This window comes from Mobula birostris, chromosome 24 (assembly GCF_030028105.1).
Source record: "Mobula birostris isolate sMobBir1 chromosome 24, sMobBir1.hap1, whole genome shotgun sequence".
Classification (NCBI taxonomy): Eukaryota; Metazoa; Chordata; class Chondrichthyes; order Myliobatiformes; family Myliobatidae; genus Mobula; species Mobula birostris.
In genome coordinates this window covers 5220208-5243706 of record NC_092393.1, presented here as the reverse complement: position 1 = coordinate 5243706, position 23499 = coordinate 5220208, and the positions used below count along the sequence as shown (strand labels likewise).

Here is a 23499-nt window from a genome sequence, read left to right as displayed (position 1 = left end):
CATAATCCTCTGTAGAAGATTTATTTTCCATTTAAATTGCATCTTGTTTATAATTCTGATTGTTCAGGATGTTGTTTTTTACAGATGCAGAAATGGGTATATGCCAGCAGATGGCAGCATAGTGTGTGTTATCTGTTTGTTTGGCTGCAGCCTTTGTTTAACCATTTCAATGTTTTCTCCATTTTAAGCTCAGCAACAGGTTGCAAGTTGCATGCTGTTTCTGTTCCCAAAGAAATTAGTTCATGCTCATAACATTTGGAATCGAATGGAAACAGTTCACCAACTGATGTTTATGTAAGTTGATGTACCGTGCAGTTTTCCTGCCTGAAATGAATAGAGTAGGAATTGCTATGGAAAATAATTAGGTCTTCAAATACAGCCAAGTACAACTGATCCTCTCATTATAGAGCCAACATGTAGCTGCTGTAAATTCTATAGTGAGCCTTTGTCTATATGTTGTGTATTGTTTATTTGTTATTTTAAATGTCAGATGTTGATGGGACCATCGAATATTATACTCCACTTGGAATTTTTTTTTTATTTTGTGACTGCCATCTGCTTGCTTGAACAATCCTAATTCAACATTATCACCTTGAACTTCTCTTCAATTATCTTAACTTCAGCCGATCAGGGTCAAACTTATTTCAGGCTCCAAGTCTCTGCCATTTTTCTCCTCTTATGATCATTTTGAATTGCTGGTCTTGCAGTGTTGGCCAGTGCAATCTGAGGCCCACAGTACAGCGTGGCCACACTGGTCGTCGAGCCTGCCCAAACACTTTGCAGGCAACTTCTCCACACTGAGCTGTGGAGTTGTCATTCATTGCTTCAAGAGCACCAGTGGAGTGCAGGGGTTCACAGCGGGTTGCTGGTGCAGCAGTATCGCTATTGGTAATCGGTTTATTCTGCTGTGATACAGTGGAAACACTTTGAGTGGAAAATCCTGCAGAAGATGGTGGATTCGGCTCAGTACATCACGGGTAAAGCCCTCCCAACCATTAGGCACATCTACATGAAATGTTGCCGTAGAAAAGCAGCATCCATCATTCAGAGAACACCACCCAGGCCATGCTCTTTTCTCACTGCTGCCTTCAGGTAGCCTGTGCAAGTGCTTCAGGACTCGCACCACCAGGTTCAAGAATAGTTACTAACCCTCAGCCATCAGGGTGTGAACAAAAGGGGATAGCTACACCCATTCTATTTCTGGTGTTTCCACAACCTGTGGTCTCACTTTAAGGACTCTTTATCTTGTTATTTCATGTTCTCATTATTTATTGCTATTTATTTATACTATATTTGCACAGTTCATTGTTCATTGATCCTGTTAACAGTTGCTATTCTATAGATTTGCTAGGTATGCCCACAGGAAGAAAAAATTCAAGTTGTTTGTGTGACATGTATGTAATCTGATTATAAATTTACTTTCAACTTTGAAAAACTTTGTTTTGCATGCCACCGATACAGATCATTTCAAAACATGAGTATGTTGAGGTCGAACAATAACAATGCAAATGATAGCAAAGCAGATTTAGCTAATATAAAGGAGTGATGTACACCTGTGAATGCTTGGACTAGAAAACCAAGAGCGCTATTAACAAACTGCACCTGAGAGGCTGCAGTAAAGGTGAAAATGCTGGAAATCCGAAATAGAAATACACACTGCTGGTATTATTCAGCAGGTCAGGCAGCTTCTGAAGAGAAGTGATAAATTTGACATAGTATACAGTGGCTATTTAAAAAACAATATTCACCCTCCTTGGAAGTTTTCACGTTTTATTGTTTTACAATATTGAATCATAATGGATTTAGTTTGGCTTTTCTTGACACTCTTCTTTGACCCTTCCATGTCAAAGTGAAAACAGATCTCTACAAAGTGATCTAAGTTAATTACATAGAAACACAGAAAACCTACAGCACAATACAGGCCCTTCAGCCTACAATGCTGTGCCGAACATGTACTTACTTTGGAAATTATCCAGGGTTACCCATAGCCCTCTATTTTTCTAAACTCCATGTACCTATCCAAGAGTCTCTTAAAAGACCCTATCATATCCGCCTCCACCACCGCCGCTGGCAGCCCATTCCACGCACTCACCACTCTCTGCGTTTAAAAAAACTTACCCCTGACATCTCCTCTGTACCTACTTCCAAACACCTTAAAACTGTGCCCTCTCATGTTAGCCATTTCAGCCCTGGGAAAAAGCCTCTGACTATCCACACGATCAATGCCTCTCATCATTTTATACACCTCTATCAGGTCACTTCTCATCCTCCATTGTGCCAAGGAGAAAAGGCCAAGCTCACTCAACCTGTTCTCATAAGTCATGCTCCCCAATCCAGGCAACATCCTTCACCCCCTTCAAGTCAGTATTTAGTAAATACACCTTTGGCAGCCATTACAGCCTTGAGTCTGTGTTAGTAGGTCTCCACCAACTTTGCACATCTGGACACTGCAATTTTTCCCCATACTTTACAAAACTGCTCAAGCTCTGTCAGATTGCATGGAGGTCATGAGTGAACAGCCCCTTTCAAGTCCAGCCACAGATTTTCAATTGGATTGAAGTCTGGACACTGACTTGCCCACTCCAGGACATTAACTTTGTTGTTTTAAGCCATTCCTGTTTAGCTTTGGCTTTATGCTTGGGGTCATTGTCTTGCTGGAAAACAAATCACCTCCCAAGTTACAGTTCTCTTGCAGACTGCATCAGGTTTTCCTCTAGGATTTCCCTGTATTTTGCTGCATTCATTTTACCCTCTACCTTCACAAGCCTACCAGGGCCTGCTGCAGTGAAGCATCCCCACAGCGTGATGCAGCCACCACCATGCTTCCCGGGAGGGATGGTGTGTTTTTGGTGATGTGCGGTGTTTGGCTTACGCCAAACATAGTGTTTAGCTGGATGGCCAAAAAAGCTCAATTTTGGGTTCATCAGACCATACAGCCTTCTTCCAGCTGACTTCAGAGTCTCCCAGATGCCTTCTGGCAAACTCTAGCTGAGATTTCAGGTGAGTTTTTTCAACAGTGGCTTTCTCTTTGAGGTAGTGTTCATAGCTTCAATGTCCATTCTGAAATCGGATGGCAGAGGGGAAGAAGCTGTTCCTGAATTGTTGACTGTGTGCCTTCAGGTTTCTGTCCCCCCTTCCTCCTTCCTGATAGTAACAATGAGATCAAGCTATGACTTGGGTGATGGAGGTTCTTGTACCTTATTCTGGTAATATGGTGGCACATTTGGATGCAGCAGTCTCTCGAGGTGGTGGGGGGGGGGCAACCAAAGGTGTTTTTTTTCCTTTGTTAAATACGTTTTTTATGATTGCAAGACTATACTGGACCCCAAGAACTTCAGGTTTTGCAGGTCAACCTCATCAGTGAACTGCTGGTTGATTGGCGTAGCCAGCTGGCGTGTGGGAGGAGAAGCTGGATTGGGTTCGAAGAAGCTGACCTGGGGGCAGATGCTGTTGATGCCTGCTACTTAAAGGCTTTGGAGTTGGTGCGCAAAGGTAGCATGCAGTGTAAACGCGGATGATTGCCTCGGATGTTTCTCTTGTTATCTCAGAAGCCCTGTTGAACATTGATAATGTAAGATGTTGCAGGCCAGTTTCCCTGGTTTGGTGGTGAGACAGGATTCGAGCTGAGTAGCCTCAATTGTAGTGAGTTCTAGGCCTCAAGCCGCTGGTTTTCCTGCTGCTGCAGTCCAGGTGAAGAGACGTATGCGGCAGCGAAGCTTGGCATCCATGGTCAGTTGTGGGTTGGCCTCTTGTCGGTGCTGCCCCCTAGTGTTCGATCGGTGGAGTGACAGACTGGGTTGCAGGGAACTGTACCATCAATTTGTGGGACATGTTGCTCAGGGTCTTGGCCCATATATGTGAATTTTATTTTTGCTCGCTATTTTGAATGTGCTGTGTATGTTTTGCACCTTGGCCCCAGAGGAACACTGTTTCATTCGGCTGTGTCCATGTATGGTTCAATGATAATTAAACTTGATTTGATTAATGATGGATGCTGCCTTTTTGAGGCATCGTTCCTTGAAGATGTCCTCATGGTTAATGACTTAAAAACATTAACTGTTTCTCTCTCCTTGTTCCCATTCCAACCTTACTCCTTCGGAACACTCTGCTCTCCACTCCCTCCACACTAATCCTAACCTTATTATTAAACCCACCGATAAGGGGGGTGCTGTTGTAGTCTGGCGTACTGACCTCTACCTTGCCGAGGCACAGCGACAACTCGCGGATACCTCCTCTAATTTACCCCACTAAGGAGCACCAGGCCATTGTCTCCCACACCATCACCAACTTTATCCGCTCAGGGGATCTCCCATCCACTGCTACCAACCTTATAGTTCCCACACCTCGCACTTCCCATTTCTACCTCCTACCCAAGATCCACAAACCTGCCTGTCCAGGTGGACCCATTGTCTCAGCTTGCTCCTGCCCCACCGAACTCATTTCTGCATACCTCAACACGGTTTTATCCCCCCTTGTTCAATCCCTTCCTACCTATGTTTGTGACACTTCTCACGCTCTTAAACTTTTCGATGATTTTAAGTTCCCTGGCCCCCACCGCTTTATTTTCACCATGGATGTCCAGTCCCTATATACTTCCATCCCCCATCAGGAAGGTCTCAAAGCTCCCCGCTTCTTTTTGGATTCCAGACCTAATCAGTTCCCCTCTACCACCACTCTGCTCCGTCTAGCGGAATTAGTCCTTACTCTTAATAATTTCTCCTTTGGCTCCTCTCCCACTTCCTCCAAACTAAAGGTGTAGGCATGGGCACCCGTATGGGTCTCAGCTATGCCTGCCTTTTTGTTGGCTTAGTGGAACGATCTATGTTCCAAACCTATTCTGGTATCTGTCCTTTGCTAATTTGCTGATTTTTGGATGTTACCACCTGATTTATTGAGGAATAAATGTGTGTGTTTGTGTAGTTTATACATGAAGTACTGCATGAGGGTAACTGTTAGTTAGAAGCCCTTTCCATTTAGCCTAGCGGATCTTTTAACATTCTTTCTTCCTGCAGCTATATGACCACAACTTTTGTCATTGAGGCCATGGCAGCAGCAAATGCACATTTACGTTGGAAGAAGAGGGAGAGACAACAAATAGTAAGTGATGGCCATTGAGGGGTCACCTTTAATTCAATCAGTCTTCACCAAATGGATTGAATGAAATTTAAAAAAACATTTAGGTGGTGTCATCAACTCAGGAGATCTCCCATCCACTGCCCCCAACCCCCTAGTTCCCTTACCTCCTACCCAAGATCCATTGTATCTGCCTGTACTTTGCTCCACTGAACTCGTGCTGGCATATCTCGACTCCATTTTATCGCTCTTGGTTCAGTCCCTTCCCACCTACATCCGTCACACTTCACACGCTCCTGATCTCCTCAGCAACTTTCAATACCCTAGTCCTGAATACCTCATTTTACTGTGGACGTCCAGTCCCTATACACCTTTATCCCCCATCAAGAAGGCCTTAAAGCTCTCTGCTTCTTCCGCGACAATAGACTTGAACCAGTTAGCCTCCACCACCACCCTCCTCCATCTAACAGAACTGGTCCTCACCCTCAACAGTTTCTTCTTTGGCTCCTCCTACTTTCTCCAGGCTCAAGGGGTAGCCACGGGCACCCACATGGGCCTCAGCTATGCCTCCTTTTCATTGGCTAAGTGGAATGGTCCATGTTCCAAGCCTTTCCTGATAAGGTTCCCCAACTCCTCCTTCGCTACATTGACATCTGCATTGTTGCTTCATCCACCCATGCTGAGCTTGTCATTTTCACCAACTTTGCCTCCAACCTCCACCTTGCTCTTAAATTCATTTGGTCCATATCTGACACCTCTCTCTCCTTTCTCAATCTCCCTGTCTCCCTCCTTGGAAACAAACTATCAACCGACATCTTTTATAAACCTTCCGATTCTCACGACTATCTTGACCACACCTCTTCCCACCCTGTCTCCTGTATATAAAAAAAAAGCCATTCCTTTTTTCTTAGTTCCTTCATATCCACCACATCCATTCCCAGGCTTTCCTTTCAACTTCAAAGATGTCCGTCTCCAAAGAATGGGGTTTCCCTTCCTACAAATTGACGCTGCCCTCACCTGCATCTCCTCCATTTCCTGAACACCTGCACTCGTCCATCTTCCTGCCACCTTAACAGGGATAGAGTTCCTCTTTTCCTTGCCTACCACCCAATGAGCCTCCACGTTCAGCAAATCATTCCCTGCAAATTCCGCCACCTTCAACGGGACCCTGCCACTAAACACTACTCCCTCCCCCCCACCCCACTCTCGGCTTTCCACGGGGATCGCTTCTATGTGATTCCCTTGTCCATTTGTCCCTCCCCAAGTGGCCTCCTCTACGTTAGTGAGACTCAACATAGACTGGGGAGCTGCTTTGTCAAGCACCTCTACTCCATTCACAAAAAACAGAATTTCCCAGTGGCTAGCTATTTTAATTCCTATTCTCACGGTCTCCTCCTCTAGGTAGCCTCCAACTTGGTGGCAAGAACAATGATTTCTCTGACCTCCAATAATTTTCCCCTCTCTCTTCCCTCTTCACTCCTCTTCACTCTGGTCTCTTACCTCTTCTCGCCTGCCTATCACTTCCCTTGGTGCCCCTTTTCCTTCCCTCTCTCCCAGGGTTCACTCTCCTTTCCTATCAGAATCCTTCCTCAACAGCCCTTTACCTTTTCCACCTATCAACTTCTTCCTTCATCACCCCTCCCCCATCTACCTGGCTTCATCTATCACCTTCTAGCTTGTCCTCCTCCCCCTCTCTCCACCCCCCCCACCTTCTTATTCTGGCATCTTTCCTCTTCCCTTACAGTCCTGATGAAGGCTCTCAGCCCAAAACGTTGACTGTTTATTCCCCTCCATAGATGCTGCCTGATCCTCTAAGTTTCTCCAGCATTTTGTGTGTGTTCCACGGATATAAAATGTTTAAAGGAATTGTAGGAACCATCTGAACGTCTGTCTGTATTTTGTGTTGTGCATTTAAAAACACAGAAACATAGAAAACCTACAGCACAATACAGGCCCTTAGGCCCACAAAGTTGTGCCAAACATGTCCCTACCTTAGAAATGACTAGGCTTACCTATAGCCCTCTATTTTTCTAAGCTCCATGTACCTATCCAAAAGTCTCCTTAAAGACCCTATCTATTCCGCCTCCAGCACCATTGCCGGCAGCCCATTCCATGCATTCACCACTCTCTGAGTAAAAAACTTATCCCTGACATCTCCTCTGTACCTACTCCCCAGCACCTTAACTCTGTGTCCTCTTGTGGCAACCATTTCAGCCCTGGGAAAAAGTTTATTATGGGTAATTTGTCACGTGTGTTGGGGTGTGGTAGAAGCAAATAAGTATAGTTTCGTATTCACACTTTGTTTTAGGCCAGTTTAGTCTAGTTGAGAGTTAGAGGCAACTGGGCTGATATGTTTTTGTTGACCGTTAATTTCTCTATTTTGCTAATTAGAGCATTCTATTATACTTTGCTTATTTCATTATATCGTTAGTTTTAGTTTCGTTAGTTTCTTTTGCTACAAGATTGTTCGTCTTTGCTGGTTTCTTAATATAGGATCGAACATGCTTTTTTCAATTTGAAAATTTGTTATTTTGGAAGCGTGTCATACAGTGTGTCTGGAGATTGAACAGTTAGTACATGTGTGCTTCCAGACTTGTGCTGTAGGTGCTTCCTTAAAGTAAAAGATCTCTTTCAGGAATGATTCTGGAGCTGTAACAGCTAAGGGAAGTCTGGATAGTCCATCAGAATTCAAGTGGTGCTCAGGCCTCCTGTACGTTATATCATACTGATGTGCAGATAGTAGCAGAGCCCAATGTTGCATTCGACTTGTAGCCGGGGAAGGAATAGCTGTACATGCCCCAAAAATTGACATGAAGGGGCAACGATCTGTCAGTAGTGTAAACTGTTGACCAAAGAAGAATTGCCCAGTGCCCCTTGAATACTTCTGTGTGTTTCTTCAATACCTCATCAAGACCTGTGATCCCACCAGTCGAGGGTACTTTGTTCCAGTGAGTTTGAGCTGCTGCAACCACGAGCAGCCTAGAAGTGCTGGAAAACAACCTTTGACAATGTACAGCAGAAGTTTCTTTCTCTGTTCTTTAATCTCCACTGTAACATGTACAACTCTCCTCACTGGAACAACCTCACCAGCGTTAGTCTTTAAAGTCAACCTTGCCCCTTCTGGGGTGAGATGCTGCAATCTCTCTTTTTGTAAACCATCTGACACCAGCGATACTGCAGCACCCGTGTCCACCTGTATCCTCACTGTGGCTCCATCCAACCACGGCATCACCCAGTAGCCATCTTAGTGTTCTAAAACAGAGTAAACGTACAAAGCTTCTTCAACCACAGAGTGAGAGTCTCTCAGTCTCTCCTCAGGATGCTCCATCTTGGTCATGTTTCTTTTTGTTTTTCCAAAAGTCATCTTTCTTTATTACTGTGTTTTTGATTGACAGTGTCCTTTTACTTTTACGGACACATTTAATACTGTATATCCCTTTTTGTCACAACTTTGGCAATCTAAATCCTCATACCAGCATTCTTTTGCCAAATGCCCAGTTTTGCCAATAGATGTCTTATTCTTAAAGTCAGTAGAAACTTTATGAACTTGGGGAGATGTGTTTAGTCGTTGTACTTGTCTAGCTGCCATATGCATAGATGTGCTGATTTCATTGCCTTCTGTAATATTAGTCTGTCTTCGGTAAGCAAACATTTTTGAATTGGCTCACTACACAGACCATATATGAGTCTTATCACGTAATGTGACTCCCAAAAATCACAGTATTCAGACAATTGCTTCAGCACCGCCACAAACTGTGAAATAGACTCCCTTTCCTCTTCATTCCTTTTATGAAATCTAAACCTCTCAGCAATAGTCAAAGGTTTAGGTGAGTAGTGGCCCTATCTCCAATAAGGCTTATTGCCAGGCCTAGCAGGTTGCACTGGACTGAACAATAAATAAAATTGTTTTGCACCCATTACAGTCAGAAAAGTTAGAACATAAATATCATCTGAAATTTGATTTGTTAGTGCAAAATATTCATCTATCCCCCTCTGGCCTCACGACCGCACCCCCCCCCCCCCCCCCGGCCCCACCGACCCTACCCTCTTCGCGTCTACAGCACAAATCCTGAAGATTGTGGTTCATCTTCTTCCAGCTGAACAATTGGAAATTATAAAAAACAATTTATAAGGCATGTCACTCTGTATCCTGTCTGCCTCCAGTTTACTCTAAATGGTGGCACATCTCTGGGCTCTTCTGGAGTTGTAAGTCTATCTTGGATGTCTCCAGAATCCTGCCATGATGAAGCTTTACCAATCCTATCACTTGATGGCATGGTTGAGGCATCTTTATGGTAAAATGCACCATATATTTCCCTTGATTCACGGTGTTCATAATCTTTACTGAACATCCACATTGATGGTGCATGCCCTTCTAAATTCTTTTTTCTTGTTTTTTTTTTTTAAATAAAAGCACCTTACTAGTATTCAGGTGATGTTGACTAATGAAACTGAAATTTAGACTCTACCCGAAGGTAAATATGCAAATATGTGGTGAAAGAGTCCAATCTGAAACATTCAAATGATATATTACACCAAGGAGCAAAAAAGTGCCCAAGCTACTGGATTTCCAGACCAGTAAACTGGCTAAGCAATGGAGACAGTGGAGGGGATCCCTCACAAGACTGGGGGTTTGCTCAGGAGGGTATTGCCCACTGCTCTGGGTCAATTGAGGAAGCAGTAGAGGCCACAGACCATAAGTCATAGGAGCGGAATTAGGCCATTCAGCCCATTGAGTCTGCTGCACCATTCCATCTTGCCTGATTTATTTGCCCATCCTCCTGCCTTCTCCTCGTAATCTTTGATATTCTTACTAATTGAGAACCTGTAAGCTTCTGTTTTAAATATACCCAATAACTTGGCCTCTGTAGGCAGCTGCATGGACAGAAAAGGTTTAGAGGTATGTGGTTCAAACACAGGCAAAAGGAACTAGTTCAGGTAGACAACCTGACTAGCATGCATGAGTTGGGCTGAAAGGCCTGTTTCTGGGCTGGGCAGCTCCTACTCTAATTGACTATTGTTTCCAGTGTGCTGTCGTTTTGGGGTAGACAAACACGATGGGTGTTCATTCCACAGAACTCACCCCATTTGTTATGTGGTGCTCTGGATATGACTATCGTTGCATGACTGATCTAGTCCCTCCATTGAAGTCTGATGTCCTTTTCATTGTGCACTTTGGACAAGTGATTGTCCGACCACCTTGTGCACACATACAGGGCATTGCTTTTCATGTGCTCTTTTTGCCATCCACAGTATTTGCAACAACTGAGCTGCCTAGTCAGTACTTCTCCAGCTCTACCTTGTGTTTTGTGTGTCATCCCATGTACCTCCCATTCTAGACATAGACATAGAAAATAGGTGCAGGAGTAGGCCATTCGGCCCTTCGAGCCTGCACCGCCATTTATCATGATCATGGCTGATCATCCAACTCAGAACCCTGCACCAGCCTTCCCTCCATACCCTCTGATCCCCCTAGCCACAAGGGCCATATCTAACTCCCTCTTAAATATAGCCAATGAACTGGCCTCAACTGTTTCCTGTGGCAGAGAATTCCACAGATTCACCACTCTCTGTGTGAAGAAGTTTTTCCTCATCTCCGTCCTAAAAGGCTTCGCCTTTATCCTCAAACCGTGACCCCTCGTTTTGGACTTCCCCAACATCGGGAACAATCTTCCTGCATCTAGCCTGTCCAATCCCTTTAGGATTTTATACGTTTCAATCAGATCCCCCCCTCAATCTTCTAAATTCCAACAAGTACAAGCCCAGTTCATCCAGTCTTTCTTCATATGAAAGTCCTGCCATCCCAGGAATCAATCTGGTGAACCTTCTTTGTACTCCCTCTATGGCAAGAATGTCTTTCCTCAGATTAGGGGACCAAAACTGCACACAATACTCCAGGTGTGGTCTCACCAAGGCCTTGTACAACTGCAGTAGTACCTCCCTGCTCCTGTACTCGATTCCTCTTGCTATAAATGCCAGCATACCATTCGCCTTTTTCACCGCCTGCTGTACCTGCATGCCCACTTTCAATGACCGGTGTATAATGACACCCAGGTCTCGTTGCACCTCCCCTTTTCCTAATCGGCCACCATTCAGATAATAATCCGTTTTCCTATTTTTGCCACCAAAGTGGATAACTTCACATTTATCCACATTAAATTGCATCTGCCATGAATTTGCCCACTCACCCAACCTATCCAAGTCACCCTGCATCCTCTTAGCATCCTCCTCACAGCTAACACTGCCACCCAGCTTCGTGTCATCCGCAAACTTGGAGATGCTGCATTTAATTCCCTCATCCAAGTCATTAATATATATTGTAAACAACTGGGGTCCCAGCACTGAGCCTTACGGTACCCCACTAGTCACTGCCTGCCATCCTGAAAAGGTCCCGTTTATTCCCACTCTTTGCTTCCTGTCTGCCAACCAATTCTCTATCCACATCAATACCTTACCCCCAATACCATGTGCTTTAAGTTTGCACACTAATCTCCTGTGTGGGACCTTGTCAAAAGCCTTTTGAAAATCCAAATATACCACATCCACTGGTTCTCTCCATCCACTCTACTAGTTACATCCTCAAAAAATTCTGAGATTCGTCAGACATGATTTTCCTTTCACAAATCCATGCTGACTTTGTCCGATGATTTCACCGCTTTCCAAATGTGCTGTTATCACACCTTTGATAACTGACTCCAGCAGTTTCCCCACCACCGACGTTAGGCTAACTGGTCTATAATTCCCCGGTTTCTCTCTCCCTCCTTTTTTAAAAAGTGGGGTTACATTAGCCACCCTCCAATCCTCAGGAACTAGTCCAGAATCTAACGAGTTTTGAAAAATTATCACTAATGCATCCACTATTTCTTGGGCTACTTCCTTAAGCACTCTGGGATGCAGACCATCTGGCCCTGGGGATTTATCTGCCTTTAATCCCTTCAATTTACCTAACATCACTTCCCTACTAACATGTATTTCGCTCAGTTGCTCCATCTCACTGGACCCTCTGTCCCCTACTATTTCTGGAAGATTATTTATGTCCTCCTTAGTGAAGACAGAACCAAAGTAATTATTCAATTGGTCTGCCATGTCCTTGTTCCCCATAATCAATTCACCTGTTTCTGTCTGTAGGGGACCTACATTTGTCTTTACCAATCTTTTCCTTTTTACATATCTATAAAAGCATTTACAGTCAGTTTTTATGTTCCCTGCCAGTTTTCTCTCATAATCTTTTTTCCCCTTCCTAATTAAGCCCTTTGTCCTCCTCTGCTGAACTCTGAATTTCTCCCAGTCCTCAGGTGAGCCACTTTTTCTGGCTAATTTGTATGCTTCTTCTTTGGAATTGATATTATCACTAATTTCTCTTGTCAGCCACGGGTGCACTACCTTCCTTGATTTATTCTTTTGCCAAACTGGGATGAACAATTGTAGTTCATCCATGCAATCTTTAAATGCTTGCCATTGCATATCCACCGTCAATCCTTTAAGTGTCATTTGCCAGTCTATCTTAGCTAATTCACGTCTCATACCCTCAAAGTTACCCCTCTTTAAGTTCAGAACCTTTGTTTCTGAATTAACTATGTCACTCTCCATCTTAATGAAGAATTCCACCATATTATGGTCACTCTTACCCAAGGGGCCTCTCACGACAAGATTGCTAATTAACCCTTCCTCATTGCTCAAAACCCAGTCCAGAATAGCCTACTCTCTAGTTGGTTCCTCGACATGTTGGTTCAAAAAACCATCCTGCATACATTCCAAGAAATCCTCTTCCTCAGCACCTTTACCAATTTGGTTCACCCAATCTACATGTAGATTGAAGTCACCCATTATAACTGCTGTTCCTTTATTGCACACATTTCTAATTTCCTGTTTAATACCATCCCCGACCCCACTACTACTGTTAGGTGGCCTGTACACAACTCCCACCAGCGTTTTCTGCCCCTTAGTGTTATGCAGCTCTACCCATATCGATTCCACTTCTTCCCGGCTTATGTTCTTCCTTTCTATTGCATTAATCTCCTCTTTAACCAGCAACATCACCCCACCTCCTTTTCTTTCATGTCTATCCCTCCTGAATATTGAATATCCCTGAACGTTGAGCTCCCATCCTTGATCACCCTGGAACCATGTCTCTGTGATCCCAACTATATCATAATCATTAATAACAATCTGCACTTTCAATTCATCCAATTCATTCATTCTAGTCCATCCAAAGGTTCTGCCCAAGTTTTCCAGAGCTCGGCAGCTTTGAACATTCTCAGAGTTAACTCTGTTCCACAGAGTCGCTCTTTCCCAAAGCGTGCATACAATCAGATCTCAGAAAATCTTGTTGGCTCTAAAGAGGACATCAAAAGGTCCTCCCTGTTCCTGATTGCAAGTAAAACAGTTAAAGTCAATGGTTTTGTTCCTTAGTGGGTTGAAGTGATTCTGTGAGGTACCCATGCTTTCTCCCAGATCTCATTAGAGGGCTTTACAGCACAACACAACTCTGCCCTGTGGCCAGTAGCAATTCCCTTTGCTGGTTCTGGTTGATCTTGAATAGCTTGCACAATATATCACAGGCTGTTGCTATGCCTGGAAACCCCAGCTGCTAAAGATTTGTAGTGACTTGGGTACCATTGGTGCCCATATCCAATGCCTAAGTTGATGTTGGTTGGTCTGCCTTTTTAAATTTAGATGATTATTATAGCCAAATTATCTTTCATAGAACATGGTCTGAGCATAGGAACAGGCTGTTTGGCCCATTCAGTTCAGACAGGTTCCTGGAAGAATACAATTCATTCCTCAGTCCTGACGAAGGGTTCCGGCCCGAAACGTCGACTCATCGTTTCCACTGGTGCTGCCCGACCTGCTGAGTTCATCCAGTGTTGTGTGGAAGAATACAATTGCGAGTCCCCATTCTCCATCCCTTCCAGAGAACCCACAGGTTGCTCCCCAGGAAGCCTGCAGGGTGCTTTCTCTGGACTGCCTAGCTAATACCTTTTCAAAGGTACTGATACAACTGTCTCACCAACCTTTCAGGCAATGGCTTTATGTTGTTCACAAGTCTACGTAAGAAGATGTGCTGACTTATGTCCCCTCTGTATTCCACTGGGCTTTAACCAACGAGGGCTGCAGTTGCTCGAAACCTGAAACAGAGACTGCACGAAATATCCAGCAGGTTTGTCAGCATCAGGGGGCTTAATAGTTCAAGCTGATGAACTTTGATCACAACTAAGATACCTTGGAGAGGAAGAAAAGTGTAAATTATTGCAAAAATTAGTAACAGATGAAAGGGCAAAAAATAAAAAGGACTTGTAATTTGTAGAGGGAAAAGCTGGAGCACAAGACTGGTTAGCAAATACAAAAATGGACAATTCGCTTTTCCAGATACATAGGAAAAGAGTGTCAAAATAAAAGCTGGATGTTAAGAGGATGCAGGGTGACTTGAATAGGTTGGGTGAGTGGGCAAATTCATGGCAGCTGCAATTTAATGTGGATAAATGTGAGGTTATCCACTTTGGTGGCAAGAACAGGAAAACAGATTATTATCTGAATGGTGGCCGACCTGGGTGTCATTATACACTAGTCATTGAAAGTGGGCATGCAGGTACAGCAGGCGGTGAAAAAGGCGAATGGTATGCTGGCGTTCATAGCAAGAGGATTCGAGTACAGGAGCAGGGAGGTACTACTGCAGTTGTACAAGGCCTTGGTGAGATCACACCTGGAGTATTGTGTGCAGTTTTGGTCCCCTAATCTGAGGAAAGACATCCTTGCCATAGAGGGAGTACAAAGAAGATTCACCAGATTGATTCCTGGGTTGGCAGGACTTTCATATGATGAAAGACTGGATGGACTAGGCTTACACTCTGGAATTTAGAAGATTGAGGGGTGATCTTATTGAAACGTATAAAATTCTAAAGGGATTGGACAGGCTAGATGCAGGAAGATTGTTCCCGATGTTGGGGAAGTCCAGAACGAGGGATCACAGTTTGAGAATAAAGGGGAAGCCTTTTAGGACGGAGATGAGGAAAAACTTCTTCACACAGAGAGTGGTGAATCTGTGGAATTCTCTGCCACAGGAAACAGTTGAGGCCAGTTCATTGGCTATATTTAAGAGGGAGTTAGATATGGCCCTTGTGGCTAAAGGGATCAGGGGGTATGGAGGGAAGGCTGGTACAGGGTTCTGAGTTGGATGATCAGCCATGATCATACTGAATGGCGGTGCAGGCTCGAAGGGCCAAATAGCCTACTCCTGCACCTATTTTCTATGTTTCTATATTAAGTGGATCAGACAGGAATTAATATTGGCAAGTAGGAAAAATTTGCAGAGTTCTAAATAATTACCTTGGATTGATTTTCACAACGTAGTAGATGATCAAGGGGCCTGATGTCAGGAGGGACATAAACTAGTTTCTGTCATTAGGAGAAAAGTACCAGGAAAACTTAAACTAATTTGACAGGGGAATGGGAACTGGAGTGACAGCGCTGACGGTGAGGCTGTTGGTCTACAAAAAGGCAGTGTGTATTGATACTGCTAGCAAGGAGAGGCTAATGATAGGGCAGAATTGCAGTCAACAGGATAAGTTGCAATGTAAAAGGCGGACAAAATTAAAAAGAGTGAATAAGGACTGAAGGTGGTATATTTGTATGTGTGCAGTACTGTATACTGAATAAGGTAAATGAACTCATAGCACAGTTACAGATTGGCGTGTATGATGTGGGCATCACTGAATCGTGACTGAGAAGATTATAGTTGGGAGCTTAACATATTGAAAGGACAGGCAGGTAGACGGGGTGGCATGGCTCTGTTGATAAAAATATGAAATCAAATCATTTGAAAGAGGTGACACAGGGTTGGGAGGTGTGGAATCGTGGATAGAGCTAAGGAATTGCAAGGGTAAAAGGACCCTGATGGGAGTTGTATACAGATTCCTTAACTGTGGTCTACAAATTACAATGGGAGATAGAAAATGAATGTTGAAAGGGCAGTGTTACGATAGTCTTGGGGGATTTCAATATGCAAGTAGATTGGGAAAATCAGGTTGGTGCTGGATCCCAAGAAGGGGAGTTTCTAGAGTACCTGTGAGATGGCTTTTTAGAGCAGCTCATGGTAGAGCCCAGTAGGGGATCAGCTATTCTGAGATTGGGTGTTGTGCAATGAACCGAAGTTGTTTAGCGAGCTTAAGGTAGAAGAACCCTTAGGGGTCAAGCGATCATAATATGATAGAATACACTCTGCAATTTGAGAAGGAGAAGTTAAAGTCAAATGTATCAGTATTACAGTGGAGCAAAGGGAATTACAGAGACGAGAGAGGAGCTGGCCAAAATTGATAGAGGATTGGGAAGGTTTTAAAAACCAACAGGAGGTACCAAAAAAGTCATAAAGTAAGAAAAATGGAATACTCCAGTAAGCTAAGCAGTAATATTAAGAGGATACCAAAAGTTTCTTCAGATACATACAGTGTAAAAGAGAGGCAAGAGTAAATATTGGACTACAGGAAAATGATGCTGGAGAAGAAGTAATGGGGGACAAGGAAATGGCAGATGAACTGAATAAGTATTTTGCATCAGTCCTTACTGCAGAAGACACGAGCAGTATGCCAGTCATTCAAGAGTATCAAGGAGCAGAAGTGTTTGAAGTTGTCATTACTAGGGAGAAGGTTCTTGGGAAACTGAAAGGTCTGGAAGTAGACAAGTTACCTGGACCAGATGGTGTACACCCCAGGTTTCTTAAAGAGGTGGCTAAAAGAGATTGTGGAGCTATCAGTAATGATCTTTCAAGAATCAATTGATTCTGGCATGGTTCCAGAGGAATGGAAATTGTATATGTCACTCCAGTCTTCAGGAAGGGACAGAAGCAGAAGAAAGGAAATTATAGACCACTTAGTCTGACCTCAATGGTTGGGAAGATGTTGGAGTCCATTGTCAATGATGTGGTTTTGGGGTGCTTGGAAGCACATGATAAAACAGGCCGCAGTCAGCATGGTTTCCTTAAGGGAAAATCTTGTCTGACAAATCAGTTGGAATTATTTGAAGAAATATCAAACAGGATAGACAAAGGAGAATCGGTGAATGTTGTGTACTTGGATTTTCAGAAGGCCTTAGACAAGGTGCCTGTCCAGGAGACACTAGCTAAGAACACCAGAATGACTTTGAGTTTCATTTTAAGAGTTTATTAGCATGACATCATGGAGAGTCTACAGCAGTCTCCACCACCACCAGAACTCCGATTTTTAGGTTGTACCAAGCTCATATTTGTGCAGCAAGACAAACAACTTCACACAGCTTTGTTTAGCATTCCACAGTCAGTACATGATCAATCGTTTAAAAGACATGTCAATTGTCTCTCAGCGTGACTCTAACAGTCCTCTTTGTTCCCTGTTATCAGGACTCATGATTTACTTCTGAATGCAAGCCTAACAGTTCTCCCTGCTCCCTGTTATCACGACTCATAAGGATTCATAATTTACTCCCATGTGGGCACATGGCCAAGTGGTTAAGGCATTGGACTAGCTACCTGAAGGTCGTGAGTTTGAGCCCAGCCGAGGGAACGTGTTGTATCCTTGAGCAAGGCACTTAATCACACATTGCTCTGCGACGACACTGGTGCCAAGCTGTATGGGTCCTAATGTCCTTCCCTTGGACAACATTGGTGTCGTGGTGAGGGGAGACTTGCGGCATGGGCAACTGCTGGTCTTCCATACAACCTTGCCCAGGCCTGCGCCCTGGAGAGTGAAGACTTTCCAGGCGCAGATCCATGGTTTTGCAAGACTAATGGATGCCTTTAAATTTACTCCCAGTTGCATCCTCCCTCCTGGTCCCAGGGGTCTAGTATCTTATTAGTTGGAGTTCCTGGTACTGCACTTATCATCCAAGGTTATTCTCGACACGCATCAGCAATCTTTTAAGTGCAGCTGCTCCATCATACACCAGTTTTAACCATTTCTACCACAGTGCCACATGTAAGGCTGCTTAACAAATTAAGAGCTCATGGATGGAGCATTGGCTGATTGGCAAGAGACAAAGAGTAGGGGAAAAAGGAGCCTTTTCTGGTTGGCTGCTGGTGACTAGTGGTGTCTCTCTGTGTTGAGACCACTTCGTTTTACGTTATATGCCCATGTAATTTTGAATCAGGTTCACAGGTCCGGCAAGTGAGACAGGAAACTGACTTCAAAAAGGTATATCAATCATTAAAAATTTGACTAAGCATTTATGCTCCCCGTTACAGACACTACAAAGCTGAATACTCAACAAACACACTTATATTCAACAAACATACTTAGTTAAAGTGAACAAAAGAAGAAGAGAGCAAGCCCCTTCCACATACCATTTTACATACCCGGGATATTAGAAACTGGACACCAGGCAGCCGTCCAATGGGAAAAGCAGCTGCAGTTTCTAGACTAACCAATTACAGTGGAAGCAACTTTCGACAATCAGAATAAGGCACGTCCCCACAGGGCACACCACCCCTCGAAAGTTAAAAACATGATGATCCAATCCTCAGACTAGTAAGACTCTCACAAACTCCCAACTGGGTTCTATATGTATCACAAGAGTACAATACCCAGTACTGTAAACCCATTAGTCACTTCCCAGTACACTATGGTAGTCCACCAGCCTCCCTGTGCCCCAAAAGCCACCAGCCCAACCCCAGAGTGTAATAACCAATGAGCTGGTCCTTCACTTAATTTTATACGTTGACCCTTGAGAAATGATCAGCCAGGTGAGTGATATTCACTAACCCATCAGGAGTGTTGGTACAGCATCTCTAACCAATAACGGTACAAGTAGCACCTTTCTTTGTGAGCAGGTAATCCAAGGCATCTGTTGTGTATGTGGCCTGGTTACACAACAATGCTAGCAATAAAAACACTGGAGACGGGAGCAAAGGTTCATGGTTCTTTACTGGCAGAAACCGAACTCGGCACATACGTACAGATCAAAACGCGCCTAATAGCGCGTGCTCAATATGCGCCTAATAATGCATTCAACGGCATGTTACTAAAACATAGAGTAGTCCCTTATTATACTGTAGGCTATACGGTACACTCCTCCCCTTTTATTTTAAACGTGTATCAACTTTTTTTTTACTGGGGCACTATGCTAAACAAATATGTTTACCCTTAACATACAAACGCCTACCATTTGTTTACTTAGTAACTTAATAATATCAAATTATAACAAAGTAACATAATAATATCAAATTATAACAAGCCTTTTTTTTTGTACTTTTGGCTTAAGACCCATTTATAACTCAAGTCTCGGGGAAGGGGGGCGTCTTCTCTGCCTCTCCGGGTAACGTCTGTCAATAAACTTGTTTGTTTTAATACAGATTTCCATATAAAAGTCATGAAAGGTTGACCTCTGAGCATAGGGGGTTAAGAAGATGTGCTCCTCCAACTTGCTAAGAGTTCAAGGCAGCAGATCGGCTCTGTATAATGAAGACTCCTCTGTGCAGCTGTCTTAGATATATACGCATCTTTGTGCTATCACTTGTCTTCCTTACCCATATCTCATTCATTCCAACTGAGCTAATTGCACAACCAATCTTTGCGTTCTCCTTAGCTTCCAAATAGATAGCCTGACCTTTATGATACCATCTCTTATCGTAATGTAACTTTCCATCTTCTATTCGTGCTTCATATCTTTGTGCTGGTGATTCAGCAGGAGTGCTGAGAAGATGCTCAGGAGAAGACAGGGATGCTGGTCTTTTTGGAGATTTAAGCTTATTGAGAGTTCGCAGATCTTCCATTATCCATTCAGCTGTTAACAAGTAATTTAACTGCACAGGTGCAGGTTTTTGTCTTTTGTCTGTAATTGGAACAGGGTCATTTAGGTCTCCTCCTTAGTTTCCTAGTCATTATGGTTTTACCTCCATAGAATCTCCTGTGAGTTCCATTGTTAGCCTCTCGTTCTCAATCATCTTTCTCTTTTCTTCTAACTCAATCTTTTTATCTTCAAATTCCTTCACTGCTGCTTTCTTCTCTTTAATATAATTCCTTTCCACTTGTTCTGTCTCCAGTTGCAGAAAAAGCTCTGCATTTCTTATTCTTTCCTTGTATTCTTGATCTAGATTCTTCATCCTTTTCTGATACTCCTGCAAAGTGCCTTCCTGTAACTGCTGTGGCTGTCTTTTGAGAGGTGTCAATTTCTCCTGGTACACCTGCTCTTTTACTTCCAGGTAGTCTTCATCGTCCTGCTTATTGGCAATATCTGTCTCACTTGCAGCCTCTGTATCTTCATCCGAGTCGGGACCACAGATACTGCGTTCGTCCCCATCGTTGATGCTGTCTAGCTTCTCCCCGTCATTGTAATAGTCGACAATGGGTGAGAGGAGAGCTGCGGAAATCTTCCCCTCCAAACTGCCCCTCCTTTGTTGACACATCTATTGCCTTGATGGTGTGCCAATCCAACTGGATTTTCCTGAGCCATTCCCGTCCCAGCAACGGTGGTCCTCCATTTTTCAGTACATAGAGGTTCAGCTGCTGTGTTTTGTCTCCGTAGGTCACTGTCACTTTAATTTTACCTTTGAGATGCACTTTCTGTCCTGTGTAAGTCTTTAGTAGTAGTTTCATTCGTTTAAGAGGTATGTGAGAAAGCAGCATTTGTAGTTGTGTACAGAGATCACTGTTAAAGCTGAGCCTGTGTTGAACTCCATTTTCAGTCTCACGCCCACCACGTGTGAATTGATCCATATTACTCTTCGATCATCTGTCTCTTTCACGCTGTGAAGTTGCAGACAAGACAATTCACTTTCATCTGAGTTATTTTCATCAGAACTGCTTTCTTCCATTTTGTGTACATTGTTGTGGTTTCCTTTCTGGGGTTTTTTGTTTCTCTGTATTTTGTCCTTTTTCTGCTGTTTACTAGCTTTGCATACTCTGCCAGTGTGGCCCAGTTTGCCACAGTTTCTGCATTCTTTGTCTTTAAACCAACAGTCATCAGGGTCATGTGACATGTTCCCACAACAGTAACATTTCTTTCCTTCATTTCTGTTCAGTGACATTTTATTCGTAGCACACTCCAGAGATTTTTGTTGTATCTCTGAAGCACTCCATGCCGCTGTTTCCGTTGATACTGCAATGTTCAGCACCTTCTCTAATGTAAGGTCTCTTTCACACAGAAGTTTCTTCTGTGTGGTTTTACAGTACATGCCACACACTAACCCGTCCCTCAATGCATCTGATAGACCAGCTCCAAATTGACAGTGTTCTGATAATTTGTGCAATTCAGCACAATATTCAGAAATGTTTTCATTTTTCTCTGATTCCGTTTGTGAAATTTAAATCTTTCAGCAATGACCAGTGGTTTGGGGTTTAAATGCTGTTGGAGAGTGTCTACTATTTGCTTGAATGTTTTGTCAGCTGCTTTTCAGGTGTTAACAAGCTCCGTAGCAGCCGGTATGTTTTTGCTCCCATAACACTGAGTAAGATGCTGGCTTTCTTTTCATCCTTAACACCATTAGCCTCACAATATAATTCCACTCTTCAATGTAAGTTGCCCAGTCTTCAATGCCACTATTAAATGCTGTAATGGTTCCAATCATCGCCATCTTTGTCATGTTAGTTTAGCCCCGTTTTCCCCTTGTTTTCTTTTTTTGACTTGCGTGTCCTTTTTAGCTAGCGTCATGAGCGCACTCCATCTAGATGTGTGTGTCGCTCCTTTTTATCTCCCTTCTGGGGCAGGCAGACTCTCAGCCCCTGGGGGTCAGCGCCGGCTGTGGTCTCGGCTGGACGTGCTGTGGCTCCGACTGTGTCTCTTGGTCTCCCGACGTTCCCGACTCCGTATGTGCTCCGGCTTCCTTTCAGACTCGCGGCCTCGCTCTGCCTCCTTCTCCCGCTCCTTGGCTCGTTCCTTGCGCTCTTCTTCCGAGTGTCGTTATCAATTAAAACACGGCGTTCCGATACGATGTAGGTTCGATGTCGCCAATTTGTTGTGTGTATGTGGCCTGGTTACACAACAATGCTATTAATAAAAATGCTGGAGACAGGAGCCAAGGTTCATGGTTCTTTACTGGCAGAAACTGAACTCGGCACACACGTATAGATCAATACGCGCCTAATAGCGCATGCTCAATATGCGCCTAATAGCGCATTCAGCGACATGTTACTAAAAGATAAAGTAGTCCCTTATTATACTGTAGGCTATACGGTACAGCATCAGTTCCTGGGATGGTCTGGCTGTACCATGCTGAGAAAGGCTATCATTCAAAACACCCTTCCTTTGTAATAGCCCTCTCACAAGGTGCTCATCCAGGGCACTGGGGTGGCGTACATACAGCACCTCATATTAACCACACCACCCTGTGGGAACAACAGGTAGGCCTAGGAACTGTGTATCCAGTAAGTGCTATTCAGCTTCCAGCAAGTGCCCAGCTTTACAACACCATTTGGTGTAGACACAGCCATCCCAATATACTGTTTCTGCTCATACTTGCCATCCACCTTCCACCTTGCACCTTGTACCTGTACTCAACATACCACCTACACCAACACTCTCAGTTAGGTGGGGAAATCAGGACATTCCAATTATATAAATTGTACACAGGGAAATACCAGCTCTTAAAGCACTCACTCCACCAGGGCTATTAAGGCTCCGGTTCCTTAAGGTTGTTATCATACTCTGTGTTGAAGGTGGCTGAAATAGATTACTCTCTCCCAGCTCCCCCAAAACAGAAAACCAAAACCCAAGAAGCCAGATAATTTCCCCCAGTAGTCTTTTCTTGTCATCAAAGGGATCAATATCAGTGGTTTCCCTTCTGTGATGTAGTAAGGAGTCCACATACAAATTCAGCAAGGTGACCCATTGGTCCAGTGTGTAAATTTGAACGCCATCACCAGGAATGTATAACAGGATCTCCCACCACAAATCAGCATTCACCACTTCGCCATTCTGTAATGTACGCAGATACAAATACACTTGGTCCTGATCAGTCACAGGCACTGAGAAAACACAAAAACAACAGAATGACAAGGATTACTCCTCAAATACGCAATTCCCTCTGAAATGTGGGCATCTCCTATCCAGAACAAACTTGCCCAAAGTTCTACCAAATTTCAACTCGGATTTCATATGGCCAGTATGAAATGAGTCATCCCTAAACCCAATTATATGGAGAAACAAGAAAGAAAGCAATATATTAAGACACAGTAAACATGCAGCATATTTATAAAACAAGAAACAAAGTAACAGATTAAACACAACACACAAATCACAAAGCCAGGCTGTACTCCACTTCTTTAAAACTTCCAATGGAACTGCAAAAACGTGAAACGATCTGTTAAATTTCTCACAGAGAAAGAGCACTTATCAGAGAACAACTGAGAGGGGCAAAAGCAACACACACAAAGTGCTGGAGGAACTCAGCTGACCGGACAGTATCTGTGGAAAAAAGTACAGTTGATGTTTAGGGCTGAGACCCTTCGGCAGGACTGGAGAAAA

General features: G+C 43.7%; 1 protein-coding gene across 3 annotated transcripts in view; it reads left to right on the top strand.

Annotated features, from left to right (window-relative positions):
- tmem104 (transmembrane protein 104) overlaps nucleotides 1–23499 on the top strand; it is a 170034-nt gene that overhangs the window by 56810 nt on the left and 89725 nt on the right. For 2 of the 3 annotated variants that reach the window (XM_072242293.1, XM_072242292.1), the window contains exon 4: nucleotides 5013–5097. In XM_072242293.1, coding sequence (XP_072098394.1) covers nucleotides 5013–5097 — 85 coding nt within the window. Of the gene's footprint in view, nucleotides 1–188; nucleotides 295–5012; nucleotides 5098–23499 lie in introns of all 3 variants that reach the window. The other variant, XM_072242294.1, reaches the window with a different exon arrangement.